The sequence below is a fragment of the Plectropomus leopardus genome, chromosome 12 (assembly GCF_026936395.1).
Source record: "Plectropomus leopardus strain MGB_pleo_1.0 chromosome 12, ASM2693639v1, whole genome shotgun sequence".
Lineage (NCBI taxonomy): Eukaryota > Metazoa > Chordata > Actinopteri > Perciformes > Serranidae > Plectropomus > Plectropomus leopardus.
The window spans coordinates 31,612,457-31,635,189 of NC_142187.1; the positions used below are offsets into that span (position 1 = coordinate 31,612,457).

The following is a 22,733-nucleotide window of genomic DNA, read 5'->3' on the forward strand; positions in this document are numbered from 1 at the left end:
GTGAGCCGTATGAATTCATGACACAGCTGTGGTAACAGTATATCAAATTTTATTGTCTATCCAACAATAGTGATCCCTTATGGTTTGTCAAACAATACGCAGCTGCTGCCAACAGTTAAAGGGGAACGCCATCTGAATTCAGAATTTCCACGTTTAATTTCCATGGCCGAGGAAAGCTCAATTAATATTTGTGAACATGAGCTACTCTCTCCTAGATAAGTCAGTCCCAAACTTGAAATGTCATAAGGTATTAAGTCTGGAGTTGCTCCAGAAAAAAATATTTTTTCTATTTTAAAGCAAAAAAAGCTCTATTTTGTTGTAGTGTTCTTAGTTCTGAAACAGAGAATGTACCCATATACTCACTTAATTCCCCTGAGTGATCTTTCACGATTCATAAAACTCTTTTCACTGCTTATTCGAGGCGGGAATATTGCAACGTTAGACTGAATTGTCTCACCTTTAAGCCGCCACAGGAGGTAGTAACAGCGCTGACACAGCGTCTGTATAAACAGGACAGCTGGCAGGACAGGACCATGGGTGGGACAATTTGACGAGTTATGCGTGCGACCAACTGCAGGAGATTAAAGCTGCATTTACACTGCTTCCTCAAGGTGGGAATATTACGCCTTTATGCCGCCTCGCCATTCTGTATAAAAGCTACTATCGCAGAAAAAGAGGGGGCAGAGTTGTCTCACCTCTAAGCCAGGGACAAAAAGTAGCATCTGTGTAGGTCTGTGTAAAACCTAAAGCTCAAAAGACGTGACCATGAGTGAGGAGGTGTAACATTTTGATGATGTGTTTGTGTGCGCGACCTAAGTATTTATGTGCGCGGCTACTATAAAGAAGAAGAACGGCGGTCCTAAATGTCCGCAAACTGGAAAAACAATGAGATCCAGGGGCTCCTCACCTTCAGAGCAGAGGACGAGATCAGCCGCCATATAACAGAAAAGGTAAATAATTGTGATTGAAATGTTTTGCATTTGTTAATGTTTATAAAGTGCTGCAGATGCATCTATTTGATGTCGAGCTAGAGGCAGACGCTTTCGTGTTAAACATCAAGTCTGTAACGCCTCTTGATTGCGGGATGCCACGATGCAGTGTATAATCACACACTGGAGTGGAACGATGCCGCCATCGTTTGGTTGTGTGTAAAAATGCAGTGGCAGTATAAAGAGGGGACTTCGTTGTGGCCCTTTAGGGGGCTCTCTGTGTAAAAGTGGCTTTAAAAAGCAGCTAATAGCAGTTGATTCGGGAGCTCCTCACCCTCTGCTGAGGACGAGATTGGCCATAAAACTGAAAGTAAATGATTGTTACCGCCTTGTTAATGCCATTGTTATTGTTTAGGAAGCACTCAAGACATGTTTGTTAAAAGTTCACAGACGTCAAAGTTGTTGTGTTAAACGTCAGGTCTTTTTTGGTTCCACAATACCGGCATGCTGTCTAAAATCACACATTGAAGCAGCATGATGCCGCTGTTGTTTAGTTCTGTGTAAAAATGCAAAGGCATCATAAAGAGGGGACTTCATAGCGGATCTATAGCAAGATCTCTATTGTCTTTGGGGCAGCTTTAGTCTTTATACGTTATGACATCAAGTATTTGAGTTTTAGCACTCTAGGACTTAGTTTGGTAAAGAGTTACTCATGTTTATGAGCATTTTTGGACTTTCTTAGACCATAGAAATATCACGTATGAATTTTTAAAAAATGGGAGTAGTTCCCCTTTAACATCAGTAGATTACACTAATCAAGTCACTATTTAAATTCAGTCTGACAGTGATTTAAATAGTGCAGGTACATTAATGCAAGTGCATTCATTAAAGACATTGGATTGTAATTTGATCCCACTCCAGACACACAGCCTCCAAAAAAAAGGCTTATTTAGCAAAGAACTCTCTTTCATACAAAGCCATGTCTCAGTGTAAAAATGTCTTGCAGCATGATTTTTCATGATAAAATAAATTACACGAAAACAAATAAGCGTGCATCTCTAAATAAGCCTCATTTCATGACATGTTAACGATGCTAAAATAAATTTTATTAACAGAGAAACATGAGGAACGTCGGTGGAATGTGTCATCAAACTTGGCTAAAGGCATTAAAAGACAAAAAATCTGTATTGCTCAGGTGGACGAACTGCTCAAGCTGAGATGTGAAAGGGCACAAAGACGAGGTTTAAGAAAATCACAGCGTAAATGTCACATCAGCAAAGTGAACGCTGACATTTCGTCACTGTGAGGTCATTTAAAAGATTTGAAAAGACGATAGGGAGGTAAAGGTTGCTTTAGAGAGAAATATTGCTATTTTTTTACTATAATTACACTAATTACACAATGCTGCTGCTATAAAATCAGCAACATTTTCACATATAAAAAAAAGTCTATAAAAAGCTGTGATGCATCTGTATATTTAAAACAACACAGCTATAGAGTGATTCAAACTGAGGGATTGTTTTAAAATTTTAAACGTGTGCACATACCATTTTTTAAACCAGTGTAATAGACCATTACGTCTGCTGTCATCGTGTGCTTTTTAAGATGCAGCTGGAGCGAGGTTTGTGCAACATCTGGAACTCCTCAGCACGCAGGAGGCAGCTCCAGTGCTGGAAAACTGCATTTCATGGTTATCTTTACAAGATGACGCATGCTAAATCTCACTTTTACACATTCCATCCACCCCCCAGTTTATGCTGGTTTGTCCAGTTTGCTACCGAGGATATTGAGATGTGAGTTGGGGAAGGAGGGAGTGTGTGTTTGTGTTTGTTTGTGTGTGTGTGTGTGTGTGTGTGTGTGTGTGTGTGTGTGTGTGTGTGTGTGTGTGTGTGTGATTGCCGTGGAAAGGGCAGGATTAAAACTTAAAATCTTCCCTGCTTGGCGTCTCCGATGGCCCCCCAGACGTCAAAGACAAATTCGTCAGGAAAGGCGAAGTCTCCGAGGGTCTCGTCTAACGCCATGGCAAATTCATCGGGGTTCTTCTTGTCGCGGCCGACCTCGACCATCGTAGCAGCTGGAGACACAAGAGCGATATCAAATAACTGAAGATTTTTTCATAAAAATGCTCACATCCAGACTTTAAGAGAGAGAGGATTAATTGCTCTCGATTAAACTTATACTGAGTGTGATTTGGTCAGTATTTCTGATATGGAACAGCTAGTTTTTCATCATCAACCATTGTTTATCCAGGGAAAACAAACTGAGCATTAAGCTCTTTCACACTTATGTCCTGGATTCACATTCAGTGGGTAAAAGGGATATACAACATATCACAGCAACAAATAAAAAAAAAAAAAAATTAAAAAAAACAGCTAGCAGCAATGGCTATCAAAAGTCACAAATTGCAATAAAATCAATAAAAAGGCTAAAATATTAAATAGCAATACCAGTGAAAAAATACATAATAACACAACAGAAGAGAAAAACTGTAAAAATCATGACAACAAAACAATAAAACCCATAAATAAATATCATGTCTGTGAATTAACCAAAGCAGGAGCACTGTGCGGTAATGATATTATCTAGCAAACACTTAAAAAGACCTACAGACACATACCGACCTAATTTCAATACATATTGTAACTTGTGCCATCTACTTTTATTATATTGGAGAGAAAGCCTAAATCTCTACAGCTGATCTCTGCAACACTCGGCAGATCTCACTGAAATCTAGTTTGATGAATAGCACAGTTAAGAGGAAAAATATGTATTTTAAATTGAGGGTGAACTGTCCCTTTAAGTATTAAAAAATGCAAAGGCACGTCTGATCTCTCGGTGAGTGTGAATAATGTACACCGGTGTTGCTCATGAATATTTATACTCACCAAGTTCAGTGTCTCTGATGCCCATGTAGCTCTCCAGGAGGTCGTCGACCTTCTTCACTGCTTTCTCCTCAAATTCTGTCGGCTAGACGCAACAAACGACTCAATTTCAATCATTCACTTTCTCAGTTTTACTGTTTTTGCTGCTGTAATGTTTTTTACCAACAAATTTTTATCAAAATATGATAAGGAGATCAGCCTGACATTGATTTAATAGTATTATTCATTATTTCATTAATAAGGGGGAACATTTTGTTCATGTGGATCAGGTGAGAATGTAAGGACAAGTACGCACCATCTTTTGTTTGGTTGTGTATCTTCAAGATAAAGATTAAGATTATATCAGGAGCAAAAAAGAGGAAACTTCGTAGCAGTCGTCATAGAAATGGAAAGGTAGGACAAAACTCTCTCTCCCAGTATAATGCTGCGTTCAATTGTACTCAGACCTCGGGGGGGAAATGACCTACAGCTGGGCAAAGTGCAACGGAGCGGCCATTCAAGTCGGGATTTCAAATTGGGAACTTAAGCAAGATCCACGTAGACCGAGTTTGTTGAATTGACGTCACAGGAGTATGGTGGTGCACATGGTGAATGGTAAGCAGAATTACCTGTTCGTCCATTTTAACTTTTATGAAGTGTTTTGTGTTGTGAAACATGCTTTAACAACTTTATATTTGATTGTGTTTGATAAAAGTCTTTGCGAGCACGTAGCAGCTACCTACATCAATGAATCTGCATGCAGCCAAATCGTAAGTCATAAAAACCGACACGTTATTATCGAATTCAGGCTTGCAGCGTAAGACATCACAACACTTTGTTGTGACACATGAATCTCAGTAGATTTCCTAGAGAAACTCACCTCCTCCTCTACAGTAGCCGGTCCTTTGGAGCGGAGTCTCAGAGTCCCCCTCCCTGTGCCGATCTTGTTGTCGCTGTTAGGTTTGGCTCCCTTCGACCTGGGCTCGAGCATTTCTGTCAGTCAGAGGGGTGATGATATTACAGAAAGTTTCTGGAAAACTGTCACTCGTCTGAACCTAAAGGGTAAATTTTCCCTATGTTCAAATGTTTTTGTGACGAGGTGGCAAATGGAACAGCAATTTTTGAAAGTGGTCCAGGTCTGAAAGAGACAGCTGCAGCTGGCAGCTGCTAAACAAGCTGCCTTATAATGACTTTGATACCATTTTTGCATCAACAATTCATGTCAAATGAAAGTGCTTGTTTTTCCCACCAATGTGGAACTGGTCCGTTACTGTTCCCACACCTAATTTTGAACCACTCAGAGCATTTTGGCCAAAATTAAATTTGGTTCTCAATCAGAATCAAAAACTAAGATGTTTCTCATGACTTGAAGTGCGAATCGTGATGACATCAGTGGGCATGTTATATTCTACAGCAGCGTTTCCCAAACCTCTCCTCTAATGCCGTTTGTCCAGCATGTTTTGGATCCTTCTCTGCTCAAACAAAGCTGATTCAAATGATCGACTCGTTATGAAATCCTGAAGCTTCTTGACAACGAGTTGATCATTTAATTCAGCTGTGCTGCAGCAGCAGCAGATCTAAAACATGCAGGAACGAAGCACTCGAGGAGAGGTTTGGGAAACGCTGTTCTACAGGCTGGAGAGAGATTTCCTCCATCACAGTCTGGTTCACTGCAGACACGGCCAGGGACAGCAGGCTGCAGCACAAAGAGAGGGTGATTGGCTGCCACCTGTCATCTCTCCATGACCTGTCCAGACAGACTTTTCGAGACCCAACCCTCTGGCGAGAGGCTGCGGTCCATCAGGACCAAAACCTCACGCCTCACGAACAGTTTCTTCCCCTCTGCGGTCACCATCGTGAACAATACTCCACCCCCCTCCCTCCCCCACCACCCGCATGACACCGGCTCTCACCCAGCCCCAGAGTCTGAAAACGTTACATTAATGTTAAGATAAATCAGTTTTTATGTGTTTGCATTAATGCACACTGGACTGGATTTCTTCACACTGAACACTGTGGGTTATTTTATTTATTTAAACTTTAGATATTTGCACTATAACTCTACTTCTGAAAAAGTGTACAGTCCCTCCACTGCATCTTTAGTACATACAATTTGTGTTCTTTATATTCTATTTTGTCATTTTATAAATCTAACTGGCTTCTATATTTGATCTTATGTTCTATTCTGTTTAAATTCACTATTTTTATTCTTCCTTTGTGTTAATTGTTTTGCACCAAAACACCAAGTCACATTCCTTTTATATGTAAATGTACTTAACAATAAAACCAGATTCTGATTCTGAAAGCATTGATGGAGAAGTCAAGTGAAATATCATCACGACTTCTGGTTTTATTGTATAAAGCACTTTGTGTTACAGTTTTGCTCGTATGAAAAGTGCTTTTGAAATAAAGTCTGATTGGCTGATAGACTGAGAGCTACTTATCACAAGTGAACATGATAACAATGACCAGTAAAGGTTTGTTGAGGCTATTCATTTGTAGTGCGGAAATAAAAGCAGCGCTGTGTCACCACAGTGAAAGCTTACAGATACTCATTCTAATGTTTTTTCGTTTTTTGTATCATGCAAACGATCGACAAAATGATTTCATGCTGAGAAACGCTGCAGCACAAGACTCTGTCCAGATGTGTCTGAATCCTGAAGGTGAATCATCTTTTCACCATGTGGGTCACTTATGTAACGTGTTGATGCACCTTTTCTGTATCTCGTTTGTCACTCACCGAAGGCCTTCATCGGCTCCACCAGTTTGAGGGTGAAGGACTTGTCTCTGGGCAGCTCTTTAAGCATGCGGGCGACCTCGTAATGCCGTGTCCCGACGATGTTATGACCGTTAATGCACTCCACGTGGTCGCCCACGCAGATCACCTTCACCCCGTCCACGACACTGCCCTCTTTGATACGCTGCAGAGGAAGCCGGTAACAAAACGTATTAAAACACAGCAAAATTACATTATATGTGTAATTTAACACCTACTGTGCCGCAAAAATTGTTTGTTTGAAGCAACACGAGACAAAAATAGAGATCGAAACAAGAGCAAACAAACCGAAAAAAAATCCCGCTGCAATAATTAATACCTCTCCTGTATTTTGTCCTTATACCAGATAACTGATTTTCTCTTGTTTATGGACCCACTGATGCAGAATAGTTCTTAAAATACTTCCATGGAAAGTTTAATTCATTTTTGCATGAGACTTCAACAGCTTTTACAAAAAGAAAACAAAACATTTGTTATGCAAATATATCCACTCTACCAGAGCAGGAGCGGCTGCACTGCATGAGGTTGGGACTTTTATGAATATGAATGATACTTTTCTGGTCTTTTTCTCTGCAGGATTTTACAGAGCACACTGCATTATGCTGGATTATTCACGTTCTCAAGAGTCTATAAGATGGAGGAAATGATAAAGTAGTTTTAATTTTCCACACAGTTAAAAGGTTAAATCAAAACACTGACCCACAGCTTTATTGTGTCATAAACACTGTCAGGTTTTCTGGATGCAGTGCTGTTTGGGCATCACATGATGGCACATGTGAGCACTTTGTTGTGGTGGAGTAAAATGACTGAGACCAAATAAGCTCATTACAGAGTCTGCAACAACAGAGGCATAAATACCAAGCTGACCTGTAATTTCTGCTCTAAGAGCAAATAAGTTACTTTAATTGCAGCAGTCGTGCAAAAACAGCTACCGTTTTGCGCATGCTGTGATATAAACAATAAGGTCATTATGAGCATCTTGAATCTAATATGATCAGGAAGTTCGTCTGTAACAGGAAACACTTGTCTGTTTCAATATTTTAATTCAGAAATCAGAAACACATTTATTGCCAAGTAGGTTTGCACATTCAGGGAATATGCAAGTTTTTTTAAGTTTTATTTTGGTGTGCAACTGTCACAATAAACTTAGAAAGAGTAAAAAAAAGCTAGCAAAAGTAAAGAATCATAAATATAAAATCCTTATAAAATAAACAGATAAATGAATACTATATATATATATATATATATATATATATATATATATAATGAATGATTAACTGATTAGTCATTATCATCCCTAATTTCAAATAAATGATTATTTGATTAACTGTAAAACTAATACATTTATAATAAAAAGGGTTGTTGCTCCCCACTTATTTTTTTCAACACAATTTTAGCTGACAAAAGCATACTTATTATTAAAATTACTTAGTTTAAAATGAATGAATGAATGAATGAATTTAAATCCAATAAACACAGACGACTGTTTTATCTTTATTGTGAAACTGCTTAATTTGAGATACTCAAAAGAGCAAAATAAATGTGTGGACAGTCACTAACACAAAGGCACACATGACATTTACAGTAAATTAGCCAAAACAGCAAAATACAATACAATGTAAATGAATTCCTTTTCTTATTCTATGCCTCCTCACATTTTTACTGTGACATTATTGGAGACCAGGGAGGTGAAATAAGGCTGATGCTGAAGTGTTCAGGATGAGTTTTTTCTCACCTTGATGAAAGCGTACCCCGCTCCGTTGTCCGTGATGGTGAGGCCCAGAGCATCTTCAGATTTATAAATTTCCACCTCCTTCTTGAGCCCTTTAATGTGGGCGAAAATAAAATCCTCGAGGCCAATCTGGCCCCCCAGGAGCTTGTCCATGTCGATCTTGTGGGTGTTGAGGGTGCAGAACAGGATCTGTGCACACGGACATGAAGCAGACGGATATAATATATTGCAAAAATACACACATTTAACAAAACTAAGCAAAAAGTGATTAAAAACGATATAAAAGCTTCCTAACAGGCACTAACACAGACTATTAATCATTTTCACTTTACAAAAGAATAATAAAAGAAGAGGTCGAACTGTGAGGGAAAACCCCAGAAGCATTTGCATCCTTTATGTAATATTTTTAAAAAATGGATTCCTGTTTAGTCACAGCCTGAAAACGGAGCCAGATTAAAAATAAAAGTGTCTGATGACAGAGCACTGCCTCCGTATGCTAAATACAGGACTCATCAGAGAGCGCCGTCTTTATTGCAGCAGCCAAGTTATGCAGCTCTGCCCTCTAACACCCCACAGAGTCATCGGTGTGTGTCTGTTTTAAGTCCTCAGCCAGTGACGGAGCACAGAGGGGGAAAATGACCTTCCCTCCTGTGCCAGAAATGCTGAAATCTGGCTTCACACCTCGCGGCTGCCAGGACGGAGAGGATGGAAATGTGATCACCAGGATCAGGACACACGCGCGGCCTGATTTAACAGCACTTTAAACAGAGACTGGACAGTGAAACCAGGGAGAGACTCACGGATGTGAATCATTTATGACGCCTAACTCACCTAGACTGAAGATATTAATAACATCTGCTTTCATATCTCTTTACTCAGACACTCAGTTTTGCACTTTAGCACACAAAGATGTAAGAAAATTCCTGAAAATGTAATAAAATTTGCACTCAACCTGATCAAAAGTTCAATAAACGTCTTGGCTTTTAATGGATTAATTTTTGCTGACTCGTGACTTTTCTGCAATATGTTGTCATTTATCTTTTGTTGTATTTTTCTGTTAAATGTTAATTTTTGTTTGTATTTTCTACGTTTTTGTTTCTGTTTGTTGTTTTCAAGTTGAGAGAGGTCTAATTTAATCTAGATTTTAGGCAGTTTTTACATTGTGTGCAACTAAACTAAAACTTAAAACTTAAACTAAAGTTAAAGCTAAAACTAAACTGAACTAAACTAAACTACACCAAAGTAAACTAAACTAAACTAAACTAAATCTAAAACTAAAGCTAAACAGAAAAATCCAGATTATTTCCTGACTTCCATATTCATTCAATCTTTATTTAGTCTCCATGGATGATAAAGCAAGCTCTGATTTACAATGACGTCGAGAAAAAAACATCACACAAAAATAAAAGTGTACAACAAGAAGAGTAATAAAGTAAACTAACCAACTAAATGCAATTAAAACAATACAGTTAAGATAAATTAAAATTTAAAATAAGATTAGAAAACATAAAAATGATTAAAACAATAGTGGGGCGCCCCATGTACAAAGGCTATGTCCCCCCTGCAGCAGCCGCAGGTTCAGTTCTGGCCCTTTGCTGCGTGTCTTCCCCTCTCTCTCCCACTTTCACGCTGAAGCTGTTCTGTCAAATAAAGGTCAAAACATCCTAAAAAAATACCCTTGAAGAGAGGAAAAAACAGCATTGCTGTTACCACCACTAACTACAGGTGTCGCCAAATCAACCAGGACTGAAATCTTTGAGATCGCCACTTTAAGTGAAAATTTGATTATATTTCAAGGCATTATTACATTTTCAGGAAATGATTACATTATTGGGTGCTACATGCCTGTATGCAACTTCAATAATAATAATAATTATTATTATTATTATTTTTATAGCACTTATAAAAAACAATGTTACAAAGTGCTTTACACATAAAATCACAAATCTACAAATCAATAAATAAATAAATAATAATAATATTAATATCAGTAAAGAAAAATATAAAAACAATGGCTGAATAGAAAATCAACAAGAGCAGCGCAAGACTTCAGTGCAATGTCAGGAGTGAGGTAAAAGTTAGATCTTGAAAATCAATCCTAAAACAAATGTGGGATCAGCGTCCTCGCAGGGCTTTGACAAACACTGAACTGGGATTTAGTGTCTGACTTCCGGGTAGAAAGGGATTGATTGGTTCATCAGGAGGATGACCTTTGTGCACCAATCGCACTCTGGCAGCGAGGCCGGCCTTGTTTGGGCCTTTTTTTCTCCCCTGTGTACCAACAGGCGCTGTTCACACACACATTAGCCGTCATGGCCTCGTGCGTTGCCTCGGGTTACCAGACTATAAAAGAATGGGATTATAATAGAGGGAGGCCGCTGGAGGAGGAGGGGAGTGTGGAGGAGAAGAGGAGGCAATGTTTGAGGCAAGGGAGGGGTGTACTGTAGCTGAATTGATGGCTCTTTTCCATAACAGAGCCTGCCTCTCTCCCCTCCCAGGCCAGGGCATTACCCAAGAGCGAGTGGGAGGAACGGCAGACGCCTACACCCGGTTACCAAGGCTGCTGACTACATTAAGCAGCTCTCAGCGCTCCTCTCCTCCCGCTGAGCTGACAGCCACATCGTGCAGCAGTGGAGCTAAGATGCAGCGTCACAAGCACACTGCAGAGTGACTGTCTCTCCTCTGACGACCTGACTCTCAACGGCAGATACTACACCTCCCACGGCCTGCGCCACTCTGACCACGACCTTGATAACCACATGGGAAAGGGCAAGTGAAAGAGAGGCAGTGCAATCTGTTCACCATCACCAAAGACGGAGCCACTCACGGGTCAACGTTGTGAAACACAGCGCGCCATTAATGCCAGAACCATACAGTAAAAACAATAATAATGGGCACGTCAGAGGTGTATTTTCCGACATAAAATACTTTTTGTCTGACACAAAAGTCAGCTGCAAAGCTAAAACATAAACAATAAATGCCCCAAAAGTTAGTTAAAAAAATCTTTGCAGTTTTCTCCTTTTTTCCTGCCAAATATTATCACCAACTTTGCCAAGAGGTGGACTGTTTTTTCTCTTTTTCTTTCTATCTTTCTTTTCTTCAAAAAACATACTATTAGTATCACTGTTGCTTGTGTGAATAAATTAACAACTTCTAATTTATTTTTTACAGAAAATGATGCAAGTATGCTGTGCTGCATAATGTACACCAATTTTAATTCAATAAAGAAGTTTATACACGTCCATAGGAGATGCACAAACCTTTTTAAATCCTTTTTTGATGCAAGGATTTGTACATTAGCAGAAAAGTAGCACAACATGAAAGTGAAAGCAGTGCTCTGCAATAAACTTATTTTGTCCCTAAAATCAATTTTAAAAAAATCACAATAAATAATCATGATCTCAATTATGATAAAAAATAATAGTGATTACCATTTTGGTCGTAATCATGCAGCCCTTGCTGTGATAATTTATGAATATTCAAATATTTTATATTTGTCATAGAGAGACGCCATGAAATTATAATCATGGATGTTTTCGGATGAGCTGAGCCTGTTGAAATGCTGAGCAAAACACACTGTTTTTGTCAGCATATTATAAGATTGTTGATCCGTTGATTATGTCATATTTTGGTTAAGTGTGCAGTCTCAAACATTAACATTTTTGGTTTAATTTTCCTGATTACGTGTTGATCTTGCAGTTAACAGCCTTGAAGTACATGCTGGGCACTAAGCTCTTTGTTCTCTTTTTCTTGCAAATATTTTCATTTCAAAATTCTTACTGGTGGACATAAGACGTTAAGCTTCGGGGAAAACAAGCAGCGGAGTTGCATCTCAATGAGGACAACATGTTGAATATATGAGGCGTTTGGTGCCTACATTGATAATGAGCAGCGATGTGTCAGGATCCGTCTGAATCAGCTCAAAGTGATGATTAATCACATCACACCTTCACTTGGCTGTAAGTCATCAAAGCTCAGTGGTGCAATGTCACTACTGTAAGTACGTGTACTCGTATACAAACCTAAGGTATTTGTACTTTACTTCATTATTTTCATCTTATATTACTTAATCATCTTATATATATATATACACATTCAATCAAATACCTCATAAGTGCAACAGCTTTGCAACCAAAATGTCAGCTCAGCTATGAAGAAACTTCACTGTGGGACAAATTATGAAGTCCATCTCTCTTTTTTCATTGATTACTTTATGTTTGCTTATTGACTTTGTTTTCTTGTTTGTTTACTTTTCTTGACTGAATGACTTATGTATTTGTTTCTTAAACTTTTTGAGCTGAGATTCCTTAAAAGCCCAGAGGGGTTTCTTAATCTCACCTGAACAACCACCTTTTAGTTGTATTTCTAAATCTTAGAAATCTTACCGCACCTATGTTAATATTTTGTGTGGCCAACAGGTTTCCCAGCTATAAAAATACATTGTAATTCAATAAAATTAAAGGTTTCTCAAGCAGATCTTGTACAATAACATATAAGTAAGATCTAATGAATCTCTACAACTCTCCACCTACATGCAGATCACTCCTCCTGCCTCTGTTTGAAGAAAGCTGAAATAAATACAGCCTTTAATTGAATCTCTCTCTGAGTTATGTTCTGCATTCAAACAGTGTCGACTTGGGAAACCTGTTTCTTTGGCAACTGAGTGTCTGTCCATTAACAGCCTCTTCAACCGATCTTTTAATGGCAGGAAAGAGGGTTCGAAAGATTAAACGGAGAGTTTCATGCTCACAGAGGTGAATGTGTAACCAGTGGGATAATGTTCTCCCCATTTCCTGTCTTCATCTACGTCTGTGTCGGGTGTTTTTAGTTGTTAGTTTACAGGGAACGCTGACGTAAGCTGTGTGTTTTGCGGCGTGGCTCATTCTCAACAGGATATCACATTCATCAGCATTTGAGTCGGTGTAATGATTTACCTAACTGCGGATGTGAGATTCTTCAGAACGACGGCTAAAGGGTTTATTTCATGAAAAGCAGAGCTCATGATGAAAAGCTCGTCTGAGTCTGACAAGCTCTAACAAGATTGATCTGTTTCAAACGTGACCCCGGTTTTCAAGCACTAATTGAATCATTTCACAGCGTTAAAAAACGAGAGTTTAACTGTGTGGCGGCCAGAGGTCAAACTCTCTTTCTCTGATGCATCACCACTCTAGTCAGGAGACAACAAATATTGGTTGTTTTGTCTCCGCCATCACATCCCTCCTCAGAGAGACCAACAGAAACCTGAACTCGCCTCTCAATAAACCTGCCGCTGTTGATCTGTGGGCTCAGCTGCCGTGACAACACTTTCCTCTGCATCGCTGCTGGTAAACAACCACTTTAATCGCCATAAAACCAGATCCAGTCCAGTCAGTGGTGAGCACACACACCTGGGGTCTGTTTCTGCAGCTTCTCTCACTCTCACTCACACACACACACACACACACACACACACACACACACACACACACACACACACACACTCCTCGTTAGCGTCACATTTGTTTCTCACGCCGTGCACACAGTCACACAGGCAGAGTTGGTGCCCATTTGCTTGTCACATGTGTAGTGAAGCACAATTAGCAGTAACCACATGTTCACCAGAATCCTGTTGCAGGATCATTTCTGAACGTGTTATTAGCCACTAATACAATATAACCGGGCATGTTTACTATGCAAATAAATTACTGTGGTACTACATGTAAACATGTCCAAGTAGACAACATTTCTTATTACAAAAGAAGGAAAACACCATCCTTTCTTTTGTAATACAACAAAATAACTCCACAAATAATTTACCTCAAATAGTTTACCATACGTTTAGGGTTCAGTGATAGGGGTCAACAGATATTGGTCTTTCAGGGCTGATAATGATTATTAGTAATTAATGAGACCAATAACCGATGTTTGGAACCAATATGCATTTATAATAAAAATGAAAATCTTTCTATCAGTATTTAGATTTTAGAATATAACAAACTCTAACATAAAACTTTGCTTTAATACCTTTAGCAAATGTCAATCAAAACTGAAATGTTCAACATCATATACAGAAAGTTTCCTGCAACTTTTTTCAAACGAAAAATGAATGAGTAGAAATAGCTCTCTAAGGTTTTACATAGTAAAGTTCAACACTGACACTTATTTTGCATGTATTGCAGACTCCCTTCCCTATACAATACACACTTTTTCATCAATTAATTTTTATCGGTGATCATTAAAATAAAATGCTGATACACGTAATCGGCAAAATGTCAAATGTTGGCCCCAGTAATAGCCAGGCCAATAATCTGTCGACCCCTACTCTTTGGACTTTTTTGGAAGTCGGTGAAGTTGTGTCAGAAACCCCCACTGAGCTTCATACATTTATCTAATAAAAGTGATCAGGGAATGTGTATGGAGCAGAATTTATGGCTCTAATAAGCAAAATCTTATGCTCATATCCTGACAAACGACAAAAGCTCACTTGACATTCTCTACATGCAGAAATAAATGAATAAATCCTCAATCTACTGATCAAGTCAAACTTGAAAGTATTTGACAAAAATAATATCTCGGAAGTGATTGCAGGAGCTCATACAAACAACAAATGAGCTTGTTTCACATAATCCCCCCAAGTTAAGAAATGTCTGGCTGCAAACCTGGAAGTACAACCACCTGGAAAACAAAACAAGACGTGTGGCTCTGTCTCACACACGTCCGCAGCCTCAGTATTCAAACTGTAGGCAAATGACTAGTGAGCAGGTGGAGGAGAAGTCACACCTCAAACGCCACAGCTGCAGGGCCAATAAACAGACTTTGACCTGAACACATAAAAAGATCATTTTTCATCTACACACTGCAGCACTTCAGTCATGACTGAGACAACACAGAGACTGAACTGAGTTTACACATTATACGCACTTCACTTTTTGTACATTTGCTGTTTTAAAATGTCATTTCACCGAGATAAATTCCTCCCCATCACTTCTGCTTCCTACAGCGACTGAGCTTTACTGTAAAATCAGGACTTGTGTCTAATTAAAGGCACAACAATAACAGTGAAACCAGACGTGCTTTAATGCAATGTGATGTCTGTTTGGAGAGAAATGTGTCACCTATTGGAGGCAGTGAGCACAAGGAAGACAACTCCATTGTTACATTATATAATGCATATCAGGCTCGGCCAAGCACTCATGTAACCACACAACCACAAACAACCACAGCCACGGTTTCTGCGTGGCTCCATGTGTGACTACTGTGTCCTCCGGCTAAAAAACAAAAGTATAGATTCATGGAAATCCCTTTAAATCATCACTTATGACCCACTACAAGTGTTTGGCAGTTTATTTTTCTCTAATTAACTACTCTATAGTTTTAAGATTTTGATTTTGGAGTGGGGAAAAAACATAATATCTCCTCCCAACTTCTGCACCTTTTTAAAATGTTGCATTTTCCTTAATTTTATACATTTTATATACTCTTTTTTAGCTTAATTTTCATTAAAATTTCCCAAATTGGTTTAATTTTCAATCTAATGTTATGCATTCTGTGCATTCTATTTTTATCCTTATTTTTTATCTTATTTTTACTAGTATTATCTTTTGGGTTTTATCCACGTGAAGATGCATTCTGTGTATTCTATTCTGATCTGATCTTATTTTTTACTGCGTGTTTTTTTACGTGTTCATGTCTTCTGTGTCTTTTCATGTGAAGCACTTGGTGCATGTTATTTCTGGTAAAGCACGTTGGGCTACATTCTTGTATGAAAGGTGCTATACAAATATAGTTTATTATCAGTGAACGCACGATAATTATTACTTCAATTTAATATAATAATATAATTTCCAGCATCTTGTGGCCGATAAGATACAGATAAGCAATAATTTATTTTTGTTTGTTTTTCATTACCTGAGGATATGAAAGGCGATGTGGTGAGTACAGATGAATTTAATTTGTGAATTTTCAATTTTTAAAAAAACAGACATTTTAGGCTGGAAAAATCACATTTTTGTAAAAGAAAATCTTTTTCAAAAGCAAAATCAATTTCATCAGAAAAAGAAAGAAAGAGAATGAGAGCGGCGCGGACACCGGCAGAGACACCAGTGGACAATGAGAGTGGAGAAGAGCGGAGCGGACACCGGTGGAGAAACCCGGCGGAGAATGAGAGTGGAGAGGACATGCGGAGAATGAGAGCGGAGTGGGCACCGGCGGAGACACCAGCGGAGAAAATTTAATCAAAAGCCATAGAACTGACAATGTACACAGGTGTTTGAATTTAGAAACTAAAAAGCACTGTACTGTGAGGTCTGACGAGATATGTTTTAATCATTTTTATGTAAGAATTGCCTCTAGGCTAAGAAAGTCTTTACTCCTACTTTAACATTTACGAGGAAAATAAACCAGAAAAGAGCAATACCTGCAAATAAACACAAATGATTTAATCTGTCAGCAAAATTTAGGCATCATACTGACACCGGTACCAATCCTACTTGCAGGTATCCATTTAAAAATTAGACTTTTTGTTAGGAAAGGCGCTGATATCAGGTCATGTCCGGTCAACGAGCGCAGCAGAGTAACATGTGGGAGAGGTTTGGTGTGTTTATGGAGGGAGGAGGCCCTGGGCAGACCTGCTCCCCTGGGTCCTCTGAGACGCCTCTGGCTGTGGCTGGGACGAGTTATCTGGTTAGATTTGAGGCGATGCCCACAGAGCCGGACGTGAGGGACTTCCTGTGGTAAAAACTGTGGAGTCCAAAAACTCACACTCCGTCTGTCTGTCTGTCTGACCGCATCTGTCTTTGTCTTTCTGTCTATGCTACAGTTTTCAATAAGCCAGAGTGCTCGGTAGCACACATACTTTCTTCACTACAGAATGCCAATGTGACATAACCGCTTAACGGGACAGACTGAGATGTTGAAATTCGGGTTGTTTTTCTTCTGCTACCTGCTTGGCATTGCCTCTGTGGTGTGGGCGGTTTCAAAGGTCTGGACAAAGGCAGTGCTTGGCAAGCTTAGAGGCATTATTTCAGCAGGGAACTTTTTCTTATCTTGATGTGGTAATTTCCAAAAAAAAAAAAAAATACAACACCGCAATTCTTTACAGCAGATCTTCACTTGTTCCCCTTTAAAGCAGGCTCAGAGGTCAAGAAAAGCTACAGAAAAATATTCCTAGCGCTGGTGCAATATCACTGTTGTGTTTGGAGAAAGCAGTGTATGCAGACTTAGAGGTTTGCATCTGGTCTAAAGATGCAAGATGCTGAAAATCAGATAAAATCACAAATCTCTTTAGCTCCTCTGTACTGTGTTCTCTGTGAGGAAAAGAGCACGCCGTGAGGCAGTTTCTGCACAAAACAAGTCTCGACAAATGTAGAAAAGCCCTTATGAGGGTTATTAATAGACATGATGGAACAAATAGAAAAATGCCTGGTATCCTATTCAGAGATTTAAAAACAAACTGCAGAGAAGTATATCACTGCTGGAAAGATGGCCTTTTTATAAAACTGGGCTGTATATGAAATAGAAATATACAAATACTTTTGAAATTAGTGCTACATCACCAGAGGAAACAGAGAAAAAGGACGCTTTTGCTCTAGAGTTAGAGAACCTGCAGTTGACTATAAGTGACTGACTTTTAAATCGCTTTTCTCAGCTTGAACATTTTACAATAATAAAACCACCATGGCTCAAAAATTCAAAACAGAATAACTTATAATTGACCTTGTCTGCAGTTTGAGGTGTCCTGTCAACAGTTTAGATGTCTCTTTTACAACCGTGGCCCTCGAGGAAAATGCGTTTTGGACTGCAGGGTATTTTTTTTGCTGCAATACTGCAGGTAGCCACTAGGAAAATTTTCTGCAAAGTTGAACGGCTTTCCTGGGGGCCCGGTTTTCACTATGCAGGAAACAGTATGGCGCCCACTTCCTGTTCACGAACTCTCGCAAAACAGGGAACTAAAATATGTTCATGAAAACTTTATAGGCAAGCGATAGGGCATGAAGGAACACAACAGCGACAGTTCTTCAATGAAACGTTAAACTGTTGTTGAGGTTTGGCCTTTTATTCACACGACAACAACGCAAACTCTTGAAACTGGGCTCCAGAGTGTAATCATTTGAAAACGCCACCCCTTCTGTCGCCGCGTAAACTGTCAATACGCGGATCCTGTAACAATGGTGACGTCACGGCCGCACTTCACACATGCGCATATGTTCTTCTGTGGTGCGTCGTAACAAAGTTACACCGCCAACTACTGGCCTGGCATGCATACTACAGCGTTTTCGGGTGTTTTTGCAGATATGTGTACACGAGGATTGTTCTCACAATATTATCATATGAACGCAGATTTCTTTACAAACACAAAGGAAAGACTTTTACATTTTTATTAGGGTTGTTCTTGTCTTAACATGGCCACATATTTGACAGCTCTCCATAGTTTTATCATTTTATCTCATTTTGGTCCGAATTTGAGAGTGTTGGCGGGTATGTCTCTTGATGCACTTCTATACTCTTTGTGTCTGAGGTGGTGGCAAAAGCACAGCCTGTAGTTGGAGCAACAGTCCAAGAGTCTTTAAAACTTTGCCGGAAAACAAAAAAACGTCTAATCTGGACAACAGGGAGATCTAGGCACTGTTTAGATGGAGAGAAGTTTACCATAGTTTATTTACACATACTTCTCACATTGTTATGATGCAAAGCTGGTTAAAAAATGTGTGCAGTATCCCTTTAAGGACATTTTTCTACCATCAAATCAGAAAGACTGTTGCCGGTTTCATGTACATCTTTTTGTGATGTCCTGTATTGTGTAATTGCCTCAGTGCTGATGCAACTGGGACAAATTCCTTTCCAATTATTGCACTTGTTGAGTATAATGACTGTATCTGTGAGCTTCAAGAGGGGGAAGTAAGTTCACGTCTCCAGCTCTTACAGCTCACCACGCTGATAACAGGCTGCCCCGCCGGCCTATCTAGTCATATTTCAGGCTGTCAAAAGCCAAACATGCCACTCACACTTTGCTTTGAAACAGGAGCTTAAGCAGTCAGGGCTTACAGGAGGACACAGAACACGCTTTTGTTTTTAGGAGCTCATCATATACCTGAAGTTTTGCTCCTGTTTCTCGGTGGAATTAGATGCTGAATGAAAAAATAAAAATAGAGGTAATTTGTCAAGTATCCGGTGAGCTCATACTTGGGATAAGACACCGATCTTGCAGGGCTGAAGGTGTGCAGACTGACAGGGCGTGCCTTTACACACACCAACTAGCTTTAACAATCAAAGATGACTCCTAATGGCCATCATGGGGTTAATCGCTGAGAAAAGCCACTTATAAAACTGTTTACCCAAACCTCTCTGGCAACTATTCATTGATCACTGCACTTAAAAAAAAAAGGTATTAACCCTTTGAAACCTGGAACGACATCAATTTTCTTGTGATGTCGTCAGAAGCCTTTCACAAGCATTGAAACCTGAGAAAATGATGATTACGTGATTTGATTACTTTTGAAAACATGGGAAAAAAAGCCATGTGGAATTTGGCAAGAAATGTCCAGAAAATAAAAAAAAACAATAAATAGTAAAATGTGACAAGAAAATGATTTAAAAAGAGATTATTAGATATTAGGGGAAAAAAAGGACAGTGTCCAGGAAACTATATTTTTAATTCTCATAATTCTATATTCAAAATTATGCGAACTTTTTTGGGTCATTTTTATTTCCATGTTTATTTTTGTTTTTATTTTTTAAAACTTGTTTTCAGGTAATTTTCTTTCTCTCTCTCCCTCTCTCTATAGAAGCGCAACAGTTGTCACAGTCCTCATCTTATTATTTTATCCATAACACTGAATATTATGTTATATCATGACTTTTTTCCCCTCCTTGTACATATCATATCTTTATATTGTATTTTTTTTAATTATTATTTTAGGATGCCTATTAACATTAATACAAGCTCCCTAGCTAACTCAGGTGCATTTACATTTGTTAAAACATGGATTAATGTACTTCGCCCGTTCTTAAATATATAAATAAAAATGAATAACAAATTAAAAATCTTTCTATTTGCATGTGTGTATATGTATTTATATAGGCCTACAGGTAGCCTATAAATCATATAAGTATTTCATCAATAATATTGATGATAATAACCACCAAACTGGAAGGAAATTTTCCTCCGAGTACACATTGTTTCTTTTCTTGTTTTGTATTATTTTAGGATGCCTATTAACATCAAAATAAGCTCCCCAGATAACCCAGGTGCATTTACATTTGTTTACATTTGGATTAATGTACCTTCTTAAATATATAAATACGAATTCTTTCTCTGTGTGCATCTCTCTCTCTCTCTGTCTATATATATATATATATATATTTTTTTTTTTCTCAATAATAACACTGAAAATTGATGATATTGACTACTAACCTGGAAATATCCCCCGTTTTCATTTCCAAATCTGATCACCTTAGTCATGATAGGTCACCCGAGCTACTCCCTACTCTGGTAAATAAAGCACAGTCCCTAAAATCACACATGAGCAGTCCCTGAGTAAACACCTGATTTCTTTTGAGTTTTACACTAAATGACTCTCATGACTTTTTTTCCTCCTTTAACAGCAACAGGTGAGCTCCTCTTACCTCAGGTGGGCTGATATTAAACGCCTCTGCTATTTTGGCGTACAGCTCCTTGACGTTGGAGAATCCCTCGATCCTGCCGGTGGGACTTCCGTGCGCCAGCTGCGTGTGGAAGACCAGTTTGGGCCGCAGGTTGGCAGGTGGAGGCGGCAGCCCCGCTCCGTTCACGGCGGATTTAGACAAGCTCCCGGCACCTGCGTGTCCGCCGCCGACCTCCTCGTTCTCCACCAAGTGCTCCTTCGTCGACCTGTTTTTCTTCCTCCACGGTCCCAGCGGCATTTTCTTGTTGTTGTTTGTTTGTTTTTCGACGTTGGAAGTAAAAAAAAAAAAAGTCGCTGCTACAACATTGAAGTAGCTAACCTGTTGAGTTCCCAACGGTCGAGTATTTACTTCCTTCTTTCCTCAATCCTTCCTTCCGTCCTTCCTTCCTCCCGTGACACACTTTTCCTTTCCCTCACCTGTTCAGGTTTGTTCTTCGACAGCGGCTCGGTTCTCGTTGAATAAATGGAGCTGATATTCAACAGGTAGGGGTTGTTGAGTGAGTGAGAGTGGGATAAACTCAACCGGCTGGCCGCTCTCTGCTAACAATAGCTGCTCTGTTTGTCTATCAGCGTGCCGCGGGACGCAGGCGCAGTGGGCCCCGGGTTCAGTCCCAGCGGAGCACCTGCAGGCTGCACCATCACCGGGGGATCAAAACAATTACACAGGTATTTTTAAAACACGAGTTACTGTAGGTTAAAGCGACCTGAATTACACCTGCACACCAGTGGGGGAAATTAATTGAATACATTTAGAAACTTAAGTAATAAAACTCTTCTTTTAAATACTTTCCCAAACTTACTTTACAGCTAAGATTTTTTTTTTTTTTAAATTAGAATAAATCTGTTATTTTGTTTCAGTCCATCTTTAATCAATTCATATATATATTTTTATTTGCTCTTAGCCTACATTCAATGTGTAAAATATACAAATAAAGGTTATTATTATTATTATTATCTTAAAAAAACAAAACCTGCAAGTGAGTTTTAAAGGTATGTTTCCTTTTTTTTTTAAATCTCCAAAAGCACATCATTTATCACAGCCAGAAATTTGTGTGTATATATATATAATCCGATAAATTTAGCAAAAGTATTAAAAGTAAAAAAGTACATTATAATAGAAGTGTATATATACATTTTTCTGATTATACTTTACTTACTTTTACCCAAGTAACATTTTCAATGCAGGACTTTTATCTGTAATAGAGTATTTTCACAGTGCGGTATTAGTGCTTTGATTACTTTGATGTAAGTAAAGGAACTGCATACTTCTTCCACCACTGATCATATCTTATAAGCATATAATGTTTTGTCACCACTTTACTGGGTAGATTAGTAACGTAGGACTGCATCATATCATATGTTTTTTAACATAAAAAGTAACTAGTATCTATAAGTATCAAATAAATGTAGTGATAAAAACTGCTATATTTACCTCTAACATGTAGAATGAGCTTATGAAAAAAATACTCAGTATATGAGTATATGAGTATTTTGGTGATTTTTGAACAATTTTAAATACTTGCTTCTGAGTATTTAAACACTGCATTATTTATTCTGTTACTAAAGTTTATGAACTGAGTACTTCGTCCATCACATTAATACACAAGTTATTATAATTCAGTAATATAGTGCATATTAATCTCAAATGGGCTGTTTTGTATAACTAACACTTTCACTTTTGTTGCTTTAAGTATGCTTTGATACTAATACTTTTGTACTTTTACCTGACCAAAATTTTGAATGCAGGACTTTTTTTCTTTCTTTTTTTTTTACAACGTACTATTGCAACTTTAT

At 38.6% G+C, this 22,733-nt stretch overlaps 1 protein-coding gene across 1 annotated transcript; it reads right to left on the reverse strand.

The window, feature by feature from the left end:
* Positions 1–32: 32 nt before the first annotated feature.
* On the reverse strand, positions 33–21,513 carry gipc2 (GIPC PDZ domain containing family, member 2). The gene is made up of 6 exons (XM_042497161.2): positions 20,902–21,513; positions 8,302–8,487; positions 6,531–6,711; positions 4,671–4,783; positions 3,815–3,896; positions 33–3,003 (listed from the first exon to the last, which is right to left on the reverse strand). The coding sequence occupies exons 1-6, from the start codon at positions 21,175–21,177 to the stop codon at positions 2,852–2,854; spliced, it is 990 nt and encodes a 329-aa protein (XP_042353095.1). The 5' UTR covers positions 21,178–21,513; the 3' UTR covers positions 33–2,851.
* Between the last annotated feature and the right edge of the window lie 1,220 nt (positions 21,514–22,733).

What these genes read in the sequence shown, in the direction of transcription:
- gipc2 (XM_042497161.2), bottom strand. Translation starts at nt 21,177, where the DNA reads ATGCCGCTGGGACCGTGGAGGAAGAAAAACAGGTCGACGAAGGAGCAC. An exon ending in CGGGGTACGCTTTCATCAAG is followed by an intron (nt 6,712 to 8,301) that starts GTGAGAAAAAAC and finishes CTTCCTCTGCAG; the next exon opens with CGTATCAAAGAGGGCAGTGT. An exon ending in CGGCTACTGTAGAGGAGGAG is followed by an intron (nt 3,897 to 4,670) that starts GTGAGTTTCTCT and finishes TGTTGCGTCTAG; the next exon opens with CCGACAGAATTTGAGGAGAA.